Source organism: Gopherus flavomarginatus, chromosome 9, assembly GCF_025201925.1.
Source record: "Gopherus flavomarginatus isolate rGopFla2 chromosome 9, rGopFla2.mat.asm, whole genome shotgun sequence".
Taxonomy (NCBI): domain Eukaryota; kingdom Metazoa; phylum Chordata; order Testudines; family Testudinidae; genus Gopherus; species Gopherus flavomarginatus.
Genome location: NC_066625.1, coordinates 20,695,375 through 20,716,942, shown reverse-complemented (window position 1 = coordinate 20,716,942; position 21,568 = coordinate 20,695,375). Strand labels below are relative to the sequence as shown.

At 39.1% G+C, this 21,568-nt stretch overlaps 1 protein-coding gene across 7 annotated transcripts in view; it reads right to left on the bottom strand.

The window, feature by feature from the left end:
- Positions 1–21,568, bottom strand: part of SNX29 (sorting nexin 29) — a 443,704-nt gene that overhangs the window by 201,067 nt on the left and 221,069 nt on the right. For 5 of the 7 annotated variants that reach the window (XM_050967714.1, XM_050967715.1, XM_050967716.1 and 2 more), the window contains 2 exons: positions 15,139–15,194; positions 14,315–14,396 (listed from right to left, as the gene is read on the bottom strand). In XM_050967714.1, the coding sequence (XP_050823671.1) occupies positions 14,315–14,396; positions 15,139–15,194 (138 nt within the window). Of the gene's footprint in view, positions 1–12,247; positions 12,321–13,119; positions 13,307–14,314; positions 14,397–15,138; positions 15,195–21,568 lie in introns of those variants that run through there. The other 2 variants (XM_050967717.1, XM_050967719.1) reach the window with 2 other exon arrangements.

Below are 21,568 nucleotides of genomic sequence, written 5' to 3'. Positions count from 1 at the left end.
AAAGAACATTATACTTCTCACTCTTCTTTTGTTAGAACGTTAAATATATAGTTAAAGTTGAATTCCCCATCATCTAGATGCAAGGGAGTAATGCCAGGGATCCTTATTGCAGTGAAATATCCAATTCATAGAAATAAAATATTCAGAGATGTGATTGTGGTGAGATGGGATTCAGATACATTATCTTCATTCCAATGCACAACACTATTGAGAGCAGCCTATGGTTGCTGGGATGGGGTTTTCTCTCCATTTTCTTCCCAGAGTTGAGAGGCAATATTTAGGTAGGAAATATTGGCAGATACCAAGGCAGACACCAAGCTAGGAGTACATGCTGCTAGGTATAGAATTTCTGATAAAGTGACCAGAGATGGAGAAATATTAGTGAGGAAAATGTTTCAGAATAAAAAGTGAGAACTAATTTAGCTGTCTGAATAGCAATGGTGTTCATGTTGCTTGGGAAATTTAACATCTTCCCATCTGTGGTGATGTGCAAAAATAAAATAAAATTATGATCAGACTCAATATTGTAGAAATACTAGAGTTTTTTGCATGAAATAGATATACAAGTGTGAGGTTCCTTAGTTAAACTACATTGAACCTACATATTTAATTTAAAACCACCCATTATAGATAGATGTTTGCATTCTGTACTTAAATTCCCAAATGAAATATTGCCATCATGATTAAGTTTCTTCACATTTTCAGAAGCTACAGACCTAGCAGGTATAGTACTGCTTCCTCCAAAGCAGAATTGCACATATGCCTGATTAATTACTTTTTGGAGTCTCTCACCAAAAGGCCATGTCCATAACAAATACGATTATAATAATTTCCCAACTTCACAGATTGTGGTGAGGGACAAAGAACTCTGCATCACTCAGTTTAAATGATAAACTGCTTACAATGATATTTAAAGCAATACAGCATATTAAATTACATTTGCATTTATGTTTCTATACATTTATAGATTGACAAGTATTTAAAGTAGATCTAGATACAGAATAAATTGCATCATGGAACGGGCTACCCAAATACCAGAAGAGAACCTGCTTCAGTACAGAAATAAAATCCGCACTGATTACACACCCCTAGCTGTCATCTGTCACCCCACACTAGAACACATATGGAGTATCATCAAACAATTACAACCCATACTCAATGGGAACCACAATCTGAAAAAAATCTTTCCTGAACCCGCCTCTTCTGGCTATTAAGCAACCCCCCAACCTTTCCACGCTCATCGTCAGAAGCAAACTCCCCACAAACCAGGACACACCAACTAAAAGTGGCTCTAGACCAACAACAGATGCAAAACCTGTGGACATATCTCCACTGCCACAAAGATCCCTGATAACAACTATGTGGGTGAAACCAGATAATCACTATGCTCTCAAACAGGGCTGGTGCTTCCATTTAGGCAACCTAGGCGGTTGCCTAGGGGGCCAGGATTTGGGAAGGTGGCATTTTGTGGCCCTCGGCGGCAATTCTGCAGTGGGTCCTTCACTCACTCTGGGACCCGCCGCTGAAGTGCCCTGAAGACCGGGAGTGCGGAAGGACCCCCCCCCCGCCGCCAAATTGCCGCCGACTGGGACCGAGGAAGGACCCCCACCTAGGGGACCAAAAACCCTGGTGCCGCTCCTGCTCTCAAATGAACTCACACATATAAAAGACAAAAACACCATATTGCCTATAGATGAACACTTTTCACAAGCGATCACTCTATATCTGATCTATCAGCCTTCATCCTCAAAGGAAACCAGCACAATATGTTCAAAAGACAAGCCTGGGAGCTTAAATTCATAACTCTGCTAGACATTCAAAATTATGAACTGAAGAGAGACACTGGATATATATCTTATCACAACAATCTATGACTGACTAACCACCCCCACCCAAGCTATCTTTTCCCTTTCCACACTATGAATGGGGAGGTGTTAATGGGCCACTTCACCTTGAATACTCCCTTGAAATATGTATTAACTACTTATGCTAAACTATCTGTTCACCTATATTTAGCTGTGACACTGTGAGTACATTTCTCAGACCTGAAGAAGAGCTATGTGTGAGCTCAAAAGCTTATGTCTCTCACCAACAGGAACCTGTCCAATAAAAGATATTACCTCACCCACATTGTCTCTCTGATATCCTGGGACTAATGTGGCTACATCACCACTGCATACAATTAGGTATTCAAGCAATCTTATCACTTCTTTTAGACGTGTACTTAGGCCAGGGGTCGGCAACCTTTATCACGCAGCTCGCCAGGGTAAGCACCCTAGTGGGCCAGGCCGGTTTGTTTACCTGTCACGTCTGCAGGTTTGGCTGACTGTAGCTCCCACTGGCCGTGGTTCGCCCCTCCCGGCCAACGGAGGCTGCCGGAAGCAGCGCGGGGCGAGGGATGTGCTGGCGCGACAGGTAAAGAAACCGGCCCAGCCTGCCAGGGTGCTTACCCTGGCGAGCCGCGTGCCAAAAGTTGCCAACCCCTGACTTAGGCTATGTCTACACTACAGACCTTACAGAGGCACAACTGTACCGCTGCAGCTGTGCCACTGTAAGGTCTCCCATGTAGCCATTCTATGCCGACAGGAGAGAGCTCTCCTGTTGGCATACTTAAACCACCCCCAACTAGCGGCAGTAGCTATGTCAGTGGGAGAGCACTGACAGCTTTGTCAGCATCTCCTGCTGACATAGCACTGTTCACACAGTTTTTTTCACAGCCCTGACCAACAAAAGTTTTACCAACAAAAGTGCTAGTGTACACACATAGCTTATCTTATGTTAGCGTAATGCCTGTATTTACAGGCTTCTCACTATACTTTCTGCATAGAAGTATAAGACAGTGATGTTTAAAGGAGAAATGTAAATGGTTTCAAAAGTTATAGCATTCGATACTTAATAGAAGTTTTCCATCTAATTTAATTTGTTACTTCAAATGCATTGCATCTAAATCATCTTTAGAAATATATTACTGCAGAGAGGCAGCAAGCCTCCTACTATTTAATGGGCTCATCTTTCTGAAGTGAATAACGCTCTGGACAACTCCTAACCAAACACGAAAGCATTTTTAAAAAAGATTGAAAGCTAAAACTATCAAAAATTCACAAAACCCCCAAGGATCTGTGCATGGCTATTTTACACCAGAAATTTTGTTTTTTTAGCAATGGCATGGGTGATAGAAATAATTATTTTCATCATTTATAATTTGAAAATAATATAAGCTAAAGAGCCAGACAACAATTAACAAAAAAGTAGGAAAACTCTGTCTAGAATCTTGCTATACCCAGATAATTTTCTAAGAACTGCTAGGCCTTCTCTAATTATTTGGTTACTGACATAACACTTGCAAAAACTCACGAAAATAAATAAATAAAAGGAATGGAAGGTAATTTAGTTATCAAGGAATGCACACAAAATACCCTTATGGCACACATTTCAGCTGTGGTAAAGCAACATTATTTTTGCCAGCAAGAACTACACCTGGCTTTATTCAGTTTTTAATGTGAAAAGTCCTGAGGACATCTCAGAGAGTGAAGGTTGAGAGAAAGAAAAAACTCATCCGAAAATGCATGGGACATCAGCTGGGTGGAGCAAGTTTCTTCTTCTGATCTACCCTTTCCATTTCAAACCTTAACACTGCACTGCTTGTAATAAATAAAAATCTTTATTATTTGCACAATATGTTTTTCATAGAGAACACATAATTTACATTATTCCTTTTTCCTGGATTTAATCTAAGGATAATTAACATCTGAATTGTAATTTAATTTTAATAGTAATTAAATGTACGTACATAAATAACTTCTTAAGTATTTTGGTATAATACATTATCAATACTTCAAGTTTCTTTTGGCTCTTCGGTGGTAAAATAATTGTTAATTAAAATCTATTATTTTTCTGATAGTCCAAGGTAATTATGCTGTAAAATACTGATACTTCAATATGTATTAATTTAATAATTTTAAAAAACTTAGTACAGATACTAATAAGTATTAGTATATACTTGGGGATGTTGTACTTCTACATCACTAAAACATTGTTTGGAAAAGGGTGCTATGTATTTTCTATATAAACTGCAGTTCAAAAAGAAACCTGCCTAGGAGCTTAAATTCATAAATGTGTTAGACACTAAAAATCAGACTTAATAAACACACTGAATTTATGGCTGATTGCAGCAATCTGTAACTCTCCTTCGCGCTTTGAATGCAGAAGTGTTAACTGCCTACTTCACCTTAAATGGTCTCTTACAACATGTTAACTCCTTATGCTAAACAATCTGCTCCATCTTGTATTTAGCTGTGACATTGAGTACCTTTTCCAAAACTGAAGAGCTCTGTGTAGTTCGAAAGCTTGTCTCTTTCACCAAAGGAACTTAGTCCAATACGAGATATTACCCCACCCACCCTATCTTTCCAATGACAAGTTTCAGAGTAGCTGTCATAAACAGATAGCTAAGGGTTAATGTGTCTTTCACCTGGAAAAAAAGTAACCTGAAGCACCTGACCAGAGGACCAATCAGGAAACAAGACTTTTTCAAATCTGGGTGGAGGGTTTTTTGTGTGTGAGTCTTTTGTTCTTGGGGTCTTCTGCCTGACTCTCTCTCGGCTATGAGGGGATTTCTATTTCCTGCTTTCTAATCTTCTGTTTCCAAGTTGTGAGTACAAAGATCATAAAAACAATAGGGGTTATTGTTTTTTTCTTTTGTATTTACATGTCTATAGTTGCTGGAGTGCTTTAAATTGTATTCTTTTTGAATAAGGCTGTTTATTCAATATTCTTTTAAGCAAATGACCCTGTATTTGTCACCTTAATACAGAGAGACCATTTTTATGTATTTTTCTTTCTTTTAAGACCTGTTGGAGTTTTTCTTTAGTGGGGAACTCCAGGGAATTGAGTCTGCAGCTCACCAGGGAATTGGTGGGAGGAAGAAGTCAGGGGGAAATCTGTGTTAGATTTACTAGCCTGACTTTGCATTCCCTCTGGGTGAAGAGGGAAGTGCTTGTGTTTCCAGGACTGGAAATAGAGAGGGTGGACTCCCTCTGTTTAAATTCACGGAGTTTGCTTCTGTGTCTCTCTCCAGGAACACCTGGAGGAGGGGGGGAAGGGAAAAGGTTTATTTCCCTTTGTTGTGAGACTGAAGGGATTTGGGTCTTGGGGTCCTCAGGGAAGGTTTGGGGGGACCAGAGTGCCCCAAAACACTCTAATTTTTTGAGTGGTGGCAGCTTTACTAGGTCCAAGCTGGTAACTAAGCTTGGAGGTTTTCATGCTAACCCCCATATTTTGGATGCTAAGGTCCAAATCTGGGACTAGGTTTATGACAGTAGCAGCCGTGTTAGTCTGTATCCGCAAAAAGAACAGGAGTACTTGTGGCACCTTAGAGACTAACAAATTTATTTGAGCATAAGCTTTCGTGGGCTAGAGCTCACTTCTTCGGATGCATAGAATGGAACATATATTGAGGAGATATATATATAATTGCCAATTAAGTAAGAGAAAAAAACTTTTAACATTTGAAACAAGAAAAAAAGGTGGACTGTGACCTCCTTCTCTAGAAATTCAAGTATAAACTCCAAAAGGAAGTTATGAATTATATGCCATAAATACCTTATTCAACATTTAAAGCTATAGAAAAGTGGCTTGTTAAGTTACATAAGTTTTTGCTACAATGGTTACTTTTCCATTCAAAATAAGTAACTACCATACCAACCTCAAAATATGTAATATGTACACACACACAGAGCTGAGCACAGAAAGATATGAACACACTGTACATGGTGTAATTATCTACTGAGGCGGGAGGGAAGGGAAGGAGGAAGGTCAACACCAAGGATAAGTTTTAGTTGTAAAAGCTCATTAACAAGGCACACCAGTAGCAAACTCCAGAACTATTATTTCCCTAACAGTTGCAATATCTATTATAAGATGTCAATGCTGGGGACACCTGTCATATAGATAAGCTAAAATATACTTTTCATTCCAGATTCTAAAGAGTCCTTCTAAAACATTCAATAACTCTTTTGGATTATATCTTAACCATTACTTCTGTATCCCAGTGGTTTTCTACCTTTTTTCATTTGTGGACCCCTAAAAAATTTCAAATGGAAGTCCGCTGGCCCAGGGGTCCATTGGCCACAGGTTGAAAACCACTGCTGTATGCTAATTTAAGGACTTCCCAATGTTGTATTCCAGTTGACTAACAAAACCTAATCTCTTTCTCTTGGCAAGCCATATGAAAAAGAATTTGACTAATGTCATCAGGGCCATACCTTCTCCCTAAGACAATTTTATTTCATACTAACTGGGACTGAAAGAAATAAGGAAAAGGGAGCACGGTGTAATCGTTTGCCCTTACTTTGATTTTCAAATATGTTTTTTGGGATCATGAAGTGACACCTCCTTCTCTCACTCTCTCTTTAATACCAATATCTATATCACTAGTCACTTCCACTTTTGCTTACATATTTCTCGTCTTTCCATTTTGTGAAATGTCATGTCTCTCAGACAGATGTTTGAATGACAATACCACAGCCAATGACATCTCATAAATTGGGATAATAATAAGAGAATATGGTAAAATTATGAACTAAGTATATAAAATAAAATAATTTTTTTAATGAAATGGTCAATATAGCATTTTCCTGGATCATTTTAAAATAGTTTTTGAACAGAATTAGAAGACTTTTTTTTTCAAAATGATTCATAAAATGTATTTCTACACTAAAGAAAATGGCACTGGCAGAATTGGCATTTATAAAATAAAATTCCTGTAACAAGGCCCACAATTTATATGATATCGCCACAAAGCATTTGACCCTGACCTGAAAACGCCCTATATTGAGATAAAAATTGCATACAACAATATCCAGCCAATAAAGTAGCTCTCTAAAGTATCACGATTTTATCATAAATCTTATTACAAATCACAATCTTTCTACTTATTAAAATGATCAGAAAGAAGTTATAAAAGCACTGTAAAAGAGAGGTTATTGCAATTTGAAAGCTCACTATGTGTAATGTGAACCTCAAGGCTACTAGTATATTTAATCCCATATAAAAAACCAAAGGAATAAATCTGCAATCACATGTCAAACTCTTTTATAAAAAACAGATTTAACATATAAGTAAAAATTGTCTGTTTCAGTGAGTTCAATATTAAACTTGTATTGTTAACTGCTTAGTTTTTCTTACTATTTCAAAAAGTGCTGCCACATTTTGATCAAAATATAGGTAACCTCTGAATACACTTAAAGAAAAAACAGGGGTATTACTGTCTTGTGTATATTTAAATCTTCCTGTTGTGTTCAAATGTACATTAAAATGAATTACTAAAAATGGTTTTATGCAATTCATGTGACTTTAGTTTCTCAGCATAAATATTATTAATTACAGATTAACATCTGACCATTGAGACACATGGGGATTACTATAGTTATTCACTAGATTATTCACTATAAATTGTAACTATCATAAATCAGATTAGATTATAATCACTTTTTAATGGCTCAAGTGCAATTACACAGTAATCTGCCTAAAACATGTAAATAGTGATACCCTCCTTTAGAAGATATGCCCCTTTCCTATGTTTGGATCTGCATGTATACCCGTTTGCTTGCACAGAGCCCCACTGACTTCGGTGGATCTCTGCATAGATATAAGATTCTGTCCCTGCAGATCTGATTGCAGTCAAGATCTGGGCCTATATATAAGTAATATATTATTGCTACAAATTAACAATGTCACTTAGGTTACAGGCACAGCCACTAGCCCATACTTACAAGGCAATTATAAATAGGCTGACAGAATTCCATTTTTATTTTTTAATAATTTTGTCAGATAATATTGATGTTCATTTTTAAGGATTTTCCGATTTTTATTTATTTTAAATTTTCACAGTTCTGTGATATTATGTGGCAGTAAACATCAGATGTAAAAAATATTAGGGCTATTAATCGATTAAAAATTAATCTTGATTAATAGCAAGATAAAAAAATCACAATTAATCAAAGATTTAATTGCACTATTAAACTATAATAGAATTGGCATTCTATTAATGTTGAATAGTGCGATTAAAACTGCAATTGTGATTAATTTTTTAATTGAGTTAATTTGTTTCGAGTTAATCAATTGAGCTAACTGCGATTGACAGCCCTAAAACAGTCATATTCAATCACACAGCATCACAAATTGCACAGGTGAAAAGGAGCAGGAGCTGACAGGCAGAATCTTTACTACTGCATGAATCCAGGAGTGGAGGAGAGGAGAGGAGAGAGAGAGAGAAAGACAAAGAAACCAACACAATTCAGTACAGGCTTGCTGGCTGTAACTCGAAAGCCAAATGAATGAGCCAAACAGCTAAGTAATTCCACAGCTGCCATTAGCTACTTTACAAGTGAACAGCAGCAGCAGGGCATGATGTCTCCTTAGGGACCAGAGGTGAACAGGATCACTATTAAGTCAAAATTGTCCAAGCCACAGTAGAGCTTTACTAAATGTAGCACTGTGCACCCAATAAATAGCTCCCCAGTGTTGAGGATAAAAACTGTATCTGTTAATTATTAAAAACATATTCTAGGAAATCTCTCTTTCCATCTAACCAGGGAGATTGCAATGATTCAGACTCCAAAGTAGTAGTGAAGAATCTTATCCTTTCCAGTGCATAACACAGGCAATTTAAAAAAGCAGCTTATACATTTAGTAAAAAAACTATTTTTTAAATTGTTTTTCTCAAATACTCAATCTCCGCCAGATTCCTCTAAAATAGCGGTGGGCAAACTTTTTGGGCCGAGGGCCACATCTGGGTGGGAAAATTGTATTCAGGGCCAGGGCAGGGGTTTGGGGTGTGGGAGGGAGTGCGGTGTGCAGGAAGAGGCTCAGGGCAAGGGACTGGGTAAGAAGAGGGGTGCGGAGTGCAGGAGGGGGCTCAGGGCAGGGGTGCAGGAGGGGTGTGGACTGTGGGAGGGGGCTCAGGGTAGGGGTTTGGTGTGCAGGAGGGGTGCAGGGTGCGGCATGGGGCTCAGGGCAGGGGGTTGGGGTGCACAGGGGTGCAGGATGCAGCAGGGAGCTCAGGGCACAGGGCTGGGGTGCAGGAGGGGTGTGGGATGTACGAGGGGGCTCAGGGCAGGGAGTTGGCATGCGAGGTGCAGGCAGGGGGCTCAAGGCAGGGAGTTGGGGGGTGGGCTACAGGAGGGATTCGGGCTCCAGCCTGGTGCCTCTTACTCCGAGGTGGCAGTGGTGCGCACCGGGGCCAGGGCAGGTTCCCTGCATGCCTGCCCTGTCCTTGGCCCCTGCCTTGTTCCTGGTTCCCGGAAGTGCTGCGGTCCCTGGGGGAGGGGGAGTGGAGGGCTCTGCGTGCACTGCCCTTGCCGCGCCTCCAGGTACCTCTCCTGAAGCTCCCATTGGCCTCAGTTCCCTGTTCCCAGCCAATGGAAGTTGCAGGGGGAGGTGCCTGGAGGCAAGGGCAACGCATGGAGCCATCTGCACCCCTGCCTGGGGATCGCAAGGATGTGCAGGCGGCGCCGTGGGCTGGATCCAAAGCCCTGAGGGGCCGGATCCAGCCCGCAGGCCATAGTTTGCCCACCCCTGCTCTAAAAAATACCCCTGTGCTATTTATTTCTTATCACAGATGTTCTGTCTATTCAGTTCTGGCAACTCTGAACACCAGAACTGACAGCATTTTTTGTAATTATAATTTTCCTACTATGTTGTAATGCCATTGCTATTGGACTTGGGAGCTTTGGATGGTACACAAAAATATGTTTCCTCTCATTCCTTTACCTATCACAGCATCTTATCCTTCCAAAGGCAGGGGCTGCTTACAGCTACAATTTCCTCCCTTCCCCAAGCAGTGTGCAACCAGAACAATAACTGATTTTGCTGGGTTTTTATAACAGAAAACAAAGAAATAAAGTAAAAATAGCAAAGAAACCCACAGTTTAGGCTAATCTGCTTTTTGTTCACAAGTTCCAACTGCCTCATTTTAAATAAATACCTCAACAAATAGCTACCTACCTCTGTAATGACTTGTACCATGCCATAGCCATACTTTTATGTTTAAAGTAATTAAAGGGTAGTGCATAACAAGAAAGAAAAATGAGAATGAACTTTTCATCCACTGGGTAACTGTGACAGAATGCATTCCTGTATTCACATCCAACACACTATCGTAAATCTTTGTACAAAGTTTGCCTTGTGAAGTATCATTTGAAAACTCAGAACTTGCTCATCAGTAATATCATGGTAAAATGTGTGCACCAGTATTGTGGGTAAAGTTACAAACTTCTCCCTGTATAATGTATAAAAACTTCCTAACTGTAAGAACAGTAGGACAGTGGAACAGACTGCTGAGGGAGGTTGCGGAAGTTCCTTTCGTGGAGATTTTCAAAAGGAGGCTGGATTGCCATCTCTCTTGTATGGTTTAGTCACAACAAACCCTGTGTCTTGGCAGGGAGTTAGACTAGGTGCCCACTGTGGTCCCTTCTAACCCTCTGATTCTAATTACCCCTGTAATTCTATAATTCTAAGGTAAAAAATACATGTTCAGACTCATGTCAAACAGATCTGTTTTGAACAAAGGAGTGTATGCTTGTCTTAATTTTCCATAAACAGAGTCATCAAGCAGGAAGGGAGGGGAAAAAAAAGGAAGCTCGCACAGGTGAAAAATCCAGCAGGGAACATCCTTCCAGACAAACGCTTTATCTACTGGTTCTCAGATGGCAATGTTTTTCAAGATAGGGACTGAAACTATAAAAAAAAGAGGTGCAAACATTCCCAAGGGACCTCTCTCTTTCTCTCCCTGTCCATCTCACTCTTTGCACCTGGGAAGACAAAAGAAACATCCACTGGACTCTGAGAGAAGGGTCCTGAGCTGAGAGTTTGGTCAGTAATATTGGGAGCATGTGAGTAAGGGCTTTACCTTGAATTAAATTTAGCCTGTCAAGTTTAGCATTAGAAAGTGGTTTATCTTTATTTTCTTTTAACGATTTCTGACTGTATTGCCTATGCTTATTCTCATTTAAAATCTCTCTCATTGTAGTAAATAAACTTGTTTGATTGTTTTATCCAATCCTGTGTGTTTAAATTGAGTGTCTGGGTAACTGCATTTAAGGTGACAAGTTGCTGTATATTATTCCCTTGAAGGAATAATGGACTTAATATATTTGAACTGTCCAGGAAAGGGCTGGACAATACAAGACATACATTTCTGGGGGGAAGTCTGGGATTAGGAGTGTGTTGGGGTCACCATGCAGTATAACCAAGGCTGGTGAGAGCCAGGGTGTGACTTGCAGGCTGCACACACACACACACACACACACACACACACACACACACACACACACACACACACACACACACACACACACACACACACACACACACACACACACACACACACACACCCCTGGGAGTAACCTGCATGCTGGAAAGTTGCTTGTGAGCAGTCCAGGTTGAGCACTATAAGAGTAAGGCATTGCTAGGACCCCCAGGTTATCAGGCAGAGGGGGACACAGACTGCCACTGGTCTGGATTGCACCCTGCTATGTCACAGTAACTTTCTTGCTTATTAAGCCAGATGAGGAGAAGGAGGCTAGTAAGATCCAAAACACAGGCTATGGACCTGCCATTCAGAAAGACAAGAGAAAAGAATGTCTTAACAGTTACTGTAGTTATTATTAATCATAATATTTCTACTGAATCACACTATAGAAAATATGTATATATTTTATATATTAATATATATATTAATATATATATATATAATATATCAGTATATATTATACTGAGCTGCAGTAATCTGCTCAAAATGATTTACTTGAGTCTGCTGTTTTCTCTTCTCCAAGATCTTAACTACTGAATGGCAAGATTTCTGGCAATGGATAAGATCTTCTCTGCTGTGTGGAAACCTATTCACTAAAGGCAACAAACCTGATGCTGTCAGAAGCAGGCCTCAGATATAAAGAGGGAAGATACAAAGATCTCTGGGGCTTTACTGAATAACTATAAAATAAGAAAAACTGTAGCTAGTTCAAATGCTGAAATTAATTATACACAATGGGACAGAAAAGAGAATAAAGTTTAAAGTAATGTCTTCATGAAGAGATCATAAACATTATTAGAGAGATGCAAAAATAATGCTATACAGAAATGCTATTTGTTATATGACATTTCTTGACTTCAGTAATCATAATGCCAAAGCTAAAAGAGTGGGAAATGCGCTTAACTCTTTAAAAGCTATTTCGTACTAAGTGGGTACCTGCTTATCACCAATCTGGACTGCAATGTTAGTTCTCTTGCTCAATGATGCTCCGCTCAAAAAAATCAGACCACTGGGGAGGACATTAAAGGGTTTTTAGATGGTCAGGAATACTGCAGAACTCATCTCACAGATAATCACATATTTTCTGAGTCTGTCTCATTTAGTCTTTAGCTTCCAGAGACAGAAAATTGCTAAGTGGCTTCAGAAAAGAAAAACATGCCAAGAATCTGTTAAGGTAGATCACATTCTGCCTTTTGATAGATGAACTGTCTAGATTTTTTTTTTAAAGAGATTCTATGGAAGAGCTTAAAACTCTTGTTCTCTACTACAGAATAGTACTTGTCAGGCACTAAAGCTGTACATGTAAAAAAATCTGCTCTTTGATTGCTGACTGTCCAGCTTAAATCACTCTATGCAGAAAATATGTACATATTCACATTCTCAAATATTTAACTGCTCCTCCTAGAGGAACATGAAATATAATATATTTCACTGGGTCTTCTCTGCCAAAAAAAAGTCTCTCCTAACAATATTACTATGAGAAAAATCTGCTGTTGTACAGTTCTTCCCACTGTTCTATATGTGCCTCCCCTAAAAAACTTCCTGAAGGTTCAGTTACTAAAGACCCATTTCATTAAATAGCTGTAACAAGTCAGCGTGCACGCTCCTTGAAACCAAGCAGTAAAAAGGTGAAGTGTAACACTGTGGGTTTTAGAGATATTGGATAGAAAGAGGTATATAAAACCTGCAGATATTATTGGATAACTACGTTCAACTGTTCACAGAAAATAAATGTTTGCATACAATACTGGAAAGATCACAAACCAAGAGCCCAGGATAAAGTTTTCATACATGCTTAAATGACTTAGGGGCCTACGCCTTACCTTCAGAAATTATTCATGCACTTAGATGCTAAAATCCCATTGACTTTCAATGAGACAGACTCCTAAGTACCTATGTTACTTTTGACAATGGACTTGAGCTCATCTGGAACTCTTTTCCTAAGAGTATATACACAAATTCCTCATGGAGGAAAGCATCTTAAGACACATGAACCTAGAAAAGAGTGGGGAAGGAGTAATACGAGACAAGAATTCCACTTTTACAAATAGGTTTAAACAAAGCAAAACACCACCCCAATAGCAACAGCTGTGCTGTTCCACTAAAATTAGAAGAATCCACAACAAGACACAGCAACTGTGAACACCACTTGAACTAAATTTACATAGATGGCAAACATATCTCATTTTAATTCAGAAATTTCCATGTGGTATGGCATCTTTTTGTTTTAGTTCAGGTGAACTTATTCTTTCTCTCTACTCTTCAGAGAAAGCTGGGACCCTTTTAATTTAAAACTTGTTTATTGAGATTTTCAACTACAGGGAAAAAAAAGACCAGAGTGGGTAGAACCTAACTGCGAATTTAAACAAATATTTGAACATATGCAAATATGGCTTAGTTGCTAATACTTTTCTGCCTGAGGCTAGTACCTTGACTCTATTGTTAACATATTTTCATGCCTGAGCTAGACAGAAGTAGACAGACATCTCACAAGAGGGTTTGATTTCAGAACCAATATAGACACTTAAGTAGAAAGGCTTCTGCAATAAGCCACTATATAGAAGTCATTTCTATTCCCCACTGGTGTCTGTAAAGGTAAAAGTAAAGACCCTCTGGTACAATTTGTAAAGGTAGGAAATAGGCCAGGTTTTCTGGCTACTAATCCTTCCAATAGTTAAATCTGCAGATTTGTGTACACATGTGAAAGAGCTGCGGTTGAACACTGAATGGTTGTCTCGTTTGCCTACAGTCACTGTACCGCCATTTTACTAAGTTACTAGGGTCCTACCCTGAAAATACACACACGAGTAACTCTGCTCACCTAAATAGTTCCAGTGAGCGTCTCACACTAGTAAAGGTATTATCCCTGTGCATAAGTGTTCAAAGACTGGTCCCTTCATTTGTGATTCACTTTCAGATACTGAGAATATTTTAGAAGTTTGTCTATTATTTCACTTATGGAAACCTCTTGCAAATATGATTTCTTAAAGTCACATTACTTACCTGGTAAACATGGAATGCATTAGCAGCTTTTCCTCGTAGAAAGACTGAGGGAATCCAAACATTAATAAGGGCACGATTTGATCTGAGCAAAAGAAGAGACAAGTTTAAAATAGGGAATCATCTTTACATATAAAATAAAGCTACAAAGAAGTGTCTACCTCCAATGCTTGCAAAATGTCCACAGTGAGCAACTGAACTAAAACTTTCTGAACACTTGAAACATCACCATTTTGCCTAAATATTGTGTATTTATTATACCTAAAAGTAACAGTAAGTTAGGAACCATTAGGATAGATAATAAGACAATATCTGAATGTCACTACATAAATCCATGGTATGCCCCCATGTTGAATACTGTGTACAGTTCTGGTCATCTCATCTCAAAAAATATATATTAGAATTAGAAAAGGTACACAGAAGGGCAACAAAAATGATTGGGGTATGGAACAGCTTCCATATGATGAAAGATTAAAAAGACTGGGACCATTCAGCTACAAAAAGACAACTGAAAGGGATATGACAGGGATTTAGTTGGTCACGACTGCTGCTGAACCATTAGCGGACTAAAAGATCCAACTGAAAACCAAAACAAGCTCCCAAAGGATGGTTCAGATGCAGCATAAAACTGAATTCCTTCTGTCCCAAGATTTATTAAAAAAAAACTAAATAGGACAAAGATTCTGAAAGTTAGCTGTATTATTTCCAATAAGAGAATACCCTATCTGGTGATTCACTTATTAGAAATTAAGTAGGGAAAGCAATGTATTAGATTTGATCATTTGTTCCCCACTCCCACACAGATAGTATAAAGATACAACACTTACATTTCAAAATCTGACAAACTCTGGTCTTCAGATGTCTGACTCAAATCCCCAGGGACCTGACATCATCAAAAAAAAAATCATGATTATTAACTTTACCAAAATCAACACTAATTCCAAGTCATATAAAAGCATGCATTTCTGAGAAAAATAATTAATTAGAATTTAATAGATAAATGGTGCCCTTCACCCCTATATTCTGGTGCAGAGGCCATTACCCAGTGGAACTGGTGTGGTTCTGCTGCAGAAGGAAGGAAGCAGGATGCTGAGACCTCAACACAGTGTACAGTGACCAGATAGCAAGCGTAAAAAATTGGGACAGGGGTTGAGGGGTAATAGAAGCCTATATAAGACAAAGCCCTGAATATCCAGACTGTCCCTATAAAACTGGGATATCTGGTCACCCTAACACAGTGTGTCTGTACCTGCTATATGCCAGACCAGACCAGCTACACAGGGACTCACACGACTCCAATATGCAGACAGGAAAAGTTGTGTGCCTGAGTGGAGCTGGTTTGGTGAATCTGACATTATGTGGCATCCTATCTTATCAGGCATCATGTGGCTATTCCTTCCCAATGCACCAGAGCCAAAGAAGCTCTGCTTCTACTCCATAGCTTTGGGGGAGGATTCTCTTTTGCAGCTTGTGAGAAACTTAACAGCACAGAAACCTCTTACTCAGGTTGTTTCCTGAGTTCTGGATTTATCCTTCAAAAAAAGTGTAATGGACTCTGCACAAATTCCCTCTCTGGAGTTTTTCTTTTAGATCTCTAGAAAAGGCTAGTACTACACATAACGAAACAAAGTAGGCATGCAATATTATTGTAACCTTCCCACTTCACTCTTTGCCAGGCTTCCAATCAGTCTTCAGCTTTTACCATGATGACAGCTGCCCGTTGGCCTGCCTTTAATGATTATTTTCTTCTATTAACAGATATCGAAGAAAAATTATTTGGCAAATTTAAAAACAAAAAAAAGTGACTGTTAAAAGCAGCCCTGTACACACAAAATTGAATCCAGGTAATATTAGGAGAAGACTAGTGTTAGCAAATGTATATATTTGTTAGGGGTGTGGCATATAATATTAATATTGTACACATATCAGATATAAATGCTGAGTAGTCATGCTAAGTTGTACAACTGTGAATTGTATTATGTTTTTCACTGAATGCTGTTTACTCCTATTCACTCAAGCTAATGTATATGCCCCCCTAACATTCTGCAACAGTTGATTTAACTCTTGGCACAATCAGATACATGTCAGAAATCAGATATATGAATAGTATGTCCGGGTACTCCCAGGAAGTGCTTCCATGGCCCACTGACACCTGGAATGTGGTATGCACAGCAAAGATAAGGAAGGTACTGGATGATACAGAAAAACAAGATAAGAAACAGGTGCAGACTCGTGGGTTGAATCTTGGGTGACATATAGAGTGCTTTTAGCTTGGAAACAACCACAGTATAAATACTTCAGTGCTTATTGCGGGAGCGGGTCTGTGAATTTCCTGCCGCTTTGGGTATTTGATATGGCAGATTCAGTATCCTTCTTGGACACTGGGGTTTAAAGACAATGCCTGCAGCATAGTTAAAACTCCAACACCAAACTCTACTTTTCAACACCAAAACAACATTACCTCACATCTTAATCTGGCTAAGCATGGAAAACTTCCTTCCTGTCCCGAACTGTGGTGACTAGCAACTCCCTGATCCCAGTGAGAACTGTGATTCCCTGACTTAAATCAGCCTTTATGGCTGATAGATGTGCTCTCTAAATTGGATCAAACTATCCAGGGGCAGGAAGATGGGAGAAGCTCCCTCAAGGCAAGCAGCCACTCGTTCCTCTGAGCAGACACACTGGCAGGATTTGAAACACCCTCCAATTCCTGGGCAGTCCCAGAGACAGTCCCTTCCTACACAAGACAATGCAGAGGCAAGTGTGATGGGAGAAGATCTCTGCCTCTTCCTGAACCAGAAAGTTGCACGGTTACACGAAGGATAGGGGAATGAGGTCTTGATTGCCAGAGGCCACCTCACTTTTTGCCAAACCTAAGCAACTGGGGATGATATGTGCAGAGATGGGAATCTCCATTCTAAGGATGAGCTCATAGGTGCTGGAACTAGTGGTGCTGCTGTACCTCTTGGCTTGAAGTGGTTTCCATCATATCCCGGGTTTACAGTTTGGTTCAATGGCACTCAGCACCCCCACTATACTAATTGTTCCGGCACCCCTGGATCAGCTATGCAAAAGGACAATGAGAAGATACAAATTACTTCATGGCATCATGGTTTCACTCATGGTTTCCATATTATTTATGAAAATATGCTTATGATATGAATATGACATAACTGAGATGTACTTTATGCATGATGGGTCTTGTAAGATATCATTGGAAAAGTTATCATTTACTGAACATCATTATCTAATTTGTATCATTTCTGTATTTGAAGTTAGGAATATTGACTATGTATCTGTATTGCAACTATGCTACTTTGGATGATACCTACAATGGAACAATGGAAAAGCCAGAAAGGGCTGATGGCCCATCAGCGAGGACAATTAACTGTGAAAAGGCTTGGCCTTCCTGCGGACACTCCATACTGCCATTGACTCATGGACGCTGTGATACTACAGAGTCAGGTGGTCTTGTCACCTGATACTAAACATTACCTGGGACTTCTTGTAACTTTCCACTGCAAGCGGGGGCGGGGGGAAGGGGAGGGCAAGTTTGAGACACAGGATTCCCGCTTTATGTGAATCCTATTTAAGGGTGGGGAGAAAGGCAAAAGGAACTCCTCCTCTCTATGGCCTGTCTGCCCAAGAAGAAAGACTGCTAAAGCTACCTGAAGGGAAGCTGGGGGAGGCGGAGCAGTCCAGTCTGAAAAGGAATATAACTGCAACTCTGAACCACAGAAACTTTGCAACCTGCCTAAAATAACATTTAGGGTGAGAATTTACATTTTGTAACCTGTTTCTTAAGTATATTGAGTTTAGCTTGCGTGTTTTGCTTTATTTGGTCAGTAATCTGCTTTGTTCTGTTATCTCTTATATTCACTTAAAATTCACCTTACATAGTTAATAAACTTATTTCTTGTTTATAATATAACCCAGTTTATGTGATTTCTAACTGGGGGAAGTGGGGAGGGTGGGAGAAGTTGTGCTTTTCTCCCTCAATGTCCACATTGAGGGAGAGGGCGAATTTCATAAAACTCTTGGGTTTATACTCCATAAAAGGAGTGGGCACCTTAAGGCTGAATTTTTCCAGAGCGGATCTCTGTTTCTCTGTGCAGCTGGGTGTGGCCCTGCCTGTGTGCTTGGCTGGAAGGGGACCCAGGCTGGCAGAATAGGCTGACTCAGTGGCATCCCAGCACAGCAGGTGACACCCAAAAGGGCCCAACCGATCACAATCACTTCATGTCTTCACTCCATGTGTATGTTTTATAAATTGTTCTGTGTTTGTCTATGTTAGACTAAAGAGGATTATCCATGAACATTTAGAACCTTAGGGTATCCGCAGTCTCTCATATGACAAATCAGATATTTCACACAAAGGTAAGCTTTACAACAAACAGCACAGTTATTACATGTCTATGCTCAGAACTTTCATGTAATGTCAACAGCTGGGGAAAAACAAAACAAAGACAGCCAAAAAATATATTGGAAGCAGCTCCTGGTGCAAGTTATTTCTATCATAAGTCCATCGAATAACAGTGTGTTCATAGTTATTTTTAAAATGCAAATTTTTAAAATTTAAAAATCTCCAAATATAATTATTTGAATCAATAATGCAAAGTGGTATATACCAATAGATGTCAGCAAATGAAACAGAACCCCAGGCTTGATGGCAGATTCTATGCAGACAGTTTCCAGTGAGCACAGGGGGGAAACGAGAGCGGGGGGGAATTTAAGGCAATAGAGAAAAGAGATGAGGAAGAAAAGCTGCAGGAAAGGAAACAGGTAGAGTAAAAAAAGAAGGATTCTAGAGAACTGCAGGTGAAGAAGCAGAAAAGGATACAAATGGTAAGAAAGCTGTTTGGCTCATATACAACATTATATAAAAATTTAAATACACCAAATCATTCAGCAAAAATTGACTTTTAATCTCCATGATCTGGTGACACTGAGCAACTAGCAGTTTTGAAACAGTGGAGTCCCACAATAGGTTATGAAAGCCAATCTATCACCTGAGCCCATGCTTTCATCCCCATGTAATCATGCTGCTAATTCTACTATTCATAATTCATAATTCTACTATTCATAATTAAACCTAAGAAATGCTCTGTTGATTGAATAACCTGATAAATGAATATCCTTTGCTATATTTCAGCTGTAATACTGTTAGTGGTTGTAAGATCAGGCATCCTTGTTAGCCTACATAGCACTTCCACTTCCCCTCTCCTTGTATTTAAGGAATTAAAATTTCCATGGTTAAATCTAAGCTTTAGCTTCAGAACTCACCCCTCTATTCCTTTGGTTCACCAAAGCCTGGATTTGTTATATTTATGGGGCACAGTGCAAAGCACACCTTTTCCTTAGGGTATTTTGATAGTGAGACTGTTCATTGGTGTTATTATAAGCAGAAAGTTTTTATGTTGTTTTTCCAAGCAGTTTAATAACATCACTGAGTTCAAGTAACATGTAATAAGGTTATACTGTTCATATGAAACTGTGATAAAGCACCAGAATGTAAGATGAATGATGAAAAACAATGAAAATTCTCAATTTAAAAAACATTCTGTAATAAGTGTAATGAAAAATTATTTCTAGCAGATCTTTTATTTTTCTCAATGAAAAATAATCTTTTACTCAACTGAATTTTAAAATAAAAATAGCATCTCTCATATGACATTAACTGTAAGAATTTGCAAGAGACAAAGAAGCTAACCATTCAATACTATTAAATAAAAACACAGGATTTGTCCCAAAGCTAAGATGACCTTATGGTTAAGCAGCACGTCCAGCTGCTAATTATCACAAATATAAGCTGCTTCAAGAGTGGGATAGGGATTCAATCCCAGCTTTATTTTATTTATATATAAAAATGCAAACCAACTTTCCCTCAGCAGATGATTCTGCTCCTGCTCCTTTTCTGTATAGAAAAGAATGATACTCATGGCAGGAGCAGGATCAGCTGCTAGAGAGAAAGCTGGTTTGCATCTACTACAAACACTGTGCATCAGCAACCAGAGTATATGCCTCTGTCAGGAATTATTTTTCTTTACTGAACTAATGTTATAATATTGACAAAACCATAAAGTCCTAGCCCATCAGATTTCTAAAATGAACACAAACTGTGTCTATCTTCAGACTTCATAAACAGCCATTGATTAAGAAGATGGGGACAAAAAAATTTTGGAAATAGGCAAAATTATCAAAAACCATAATGGAGTCTTCTCTTTGACCTGCAAAATGTTTAAAATAGGTGTCTCTGCTTGAGAGAAATCTTCGAAGCATAACAACTTCTGAGACATTTTTCTTTAGATGTAAAATAGGATAAAATAATCAACACTGTCAGCCTGGAGGTATGGTCCATTTATCGCTAACTGAGCATGCACACTATATTTTTAGGATTACATCTAGCTGAGGTGTTTAATGCCCATTTTGCTTCAGCCATCACTAAAAAGGTTAATGGTGGCCAGATACTCAACACAATATTAACAACAAGGAGTAAAGAACACAAGCTGAAATAGGGAAAGAACAGGTTAAAGAGTATTTAGATAAGTTAGATGTATTCAAGCCAGCAGGGCCTGATGAAATTCATGCTAAGGTATTTAGCAACTGAAGCAATCTCAGAACCATTAGCAATTACCTTTGAGAACTCAAGGAGGGCAGGTGAAGTTCCAGAGGACTGGGAGAAGGGCAAACATAGTACTGTACCTATCTTTAAAAAAGGGAACAAAGGGGATCCAGAGAATTACAGATCCATCAGCCTATGAAAAGCTACTGGAACAAATTATTAAACAATTTGTAAGCACCTAGAGAATAACAGTGTTATAAGGAGCAGCCATCATGGATTAGTTAAAAAAGAAAATCATGCCAAAGTAACCTAATTTCCTACTTTGACAGGGTTACTGTCCCAGTGGATGGGGGGAAGCTGTACATGTGATGTATCTTGATTTTAGTAACGCTTTCGATAAGACTCCCACATGACAATTTCATAATACAATCTAGATGAAGTTACTATCAGGTGGGCGCCCAACTGGCAGAAAGATCATACACCAAGAGTAGTTATCAACAGTTCACTCTCAAACTGAGAGGGTATATCTAGTGGGACCCTGCAGGGGTCAGTCCCGGGCTCGGTACTATTCAATATTTTCATTAATGACTTGGATAATGGAGAGAAGAGTATGCTTATAAAATCTGCAGATGACACCAAGCTGAGAGGGGTTGCAATCATTTTGGAGGGCAGGATTAGAATGCAAAACAATCTTG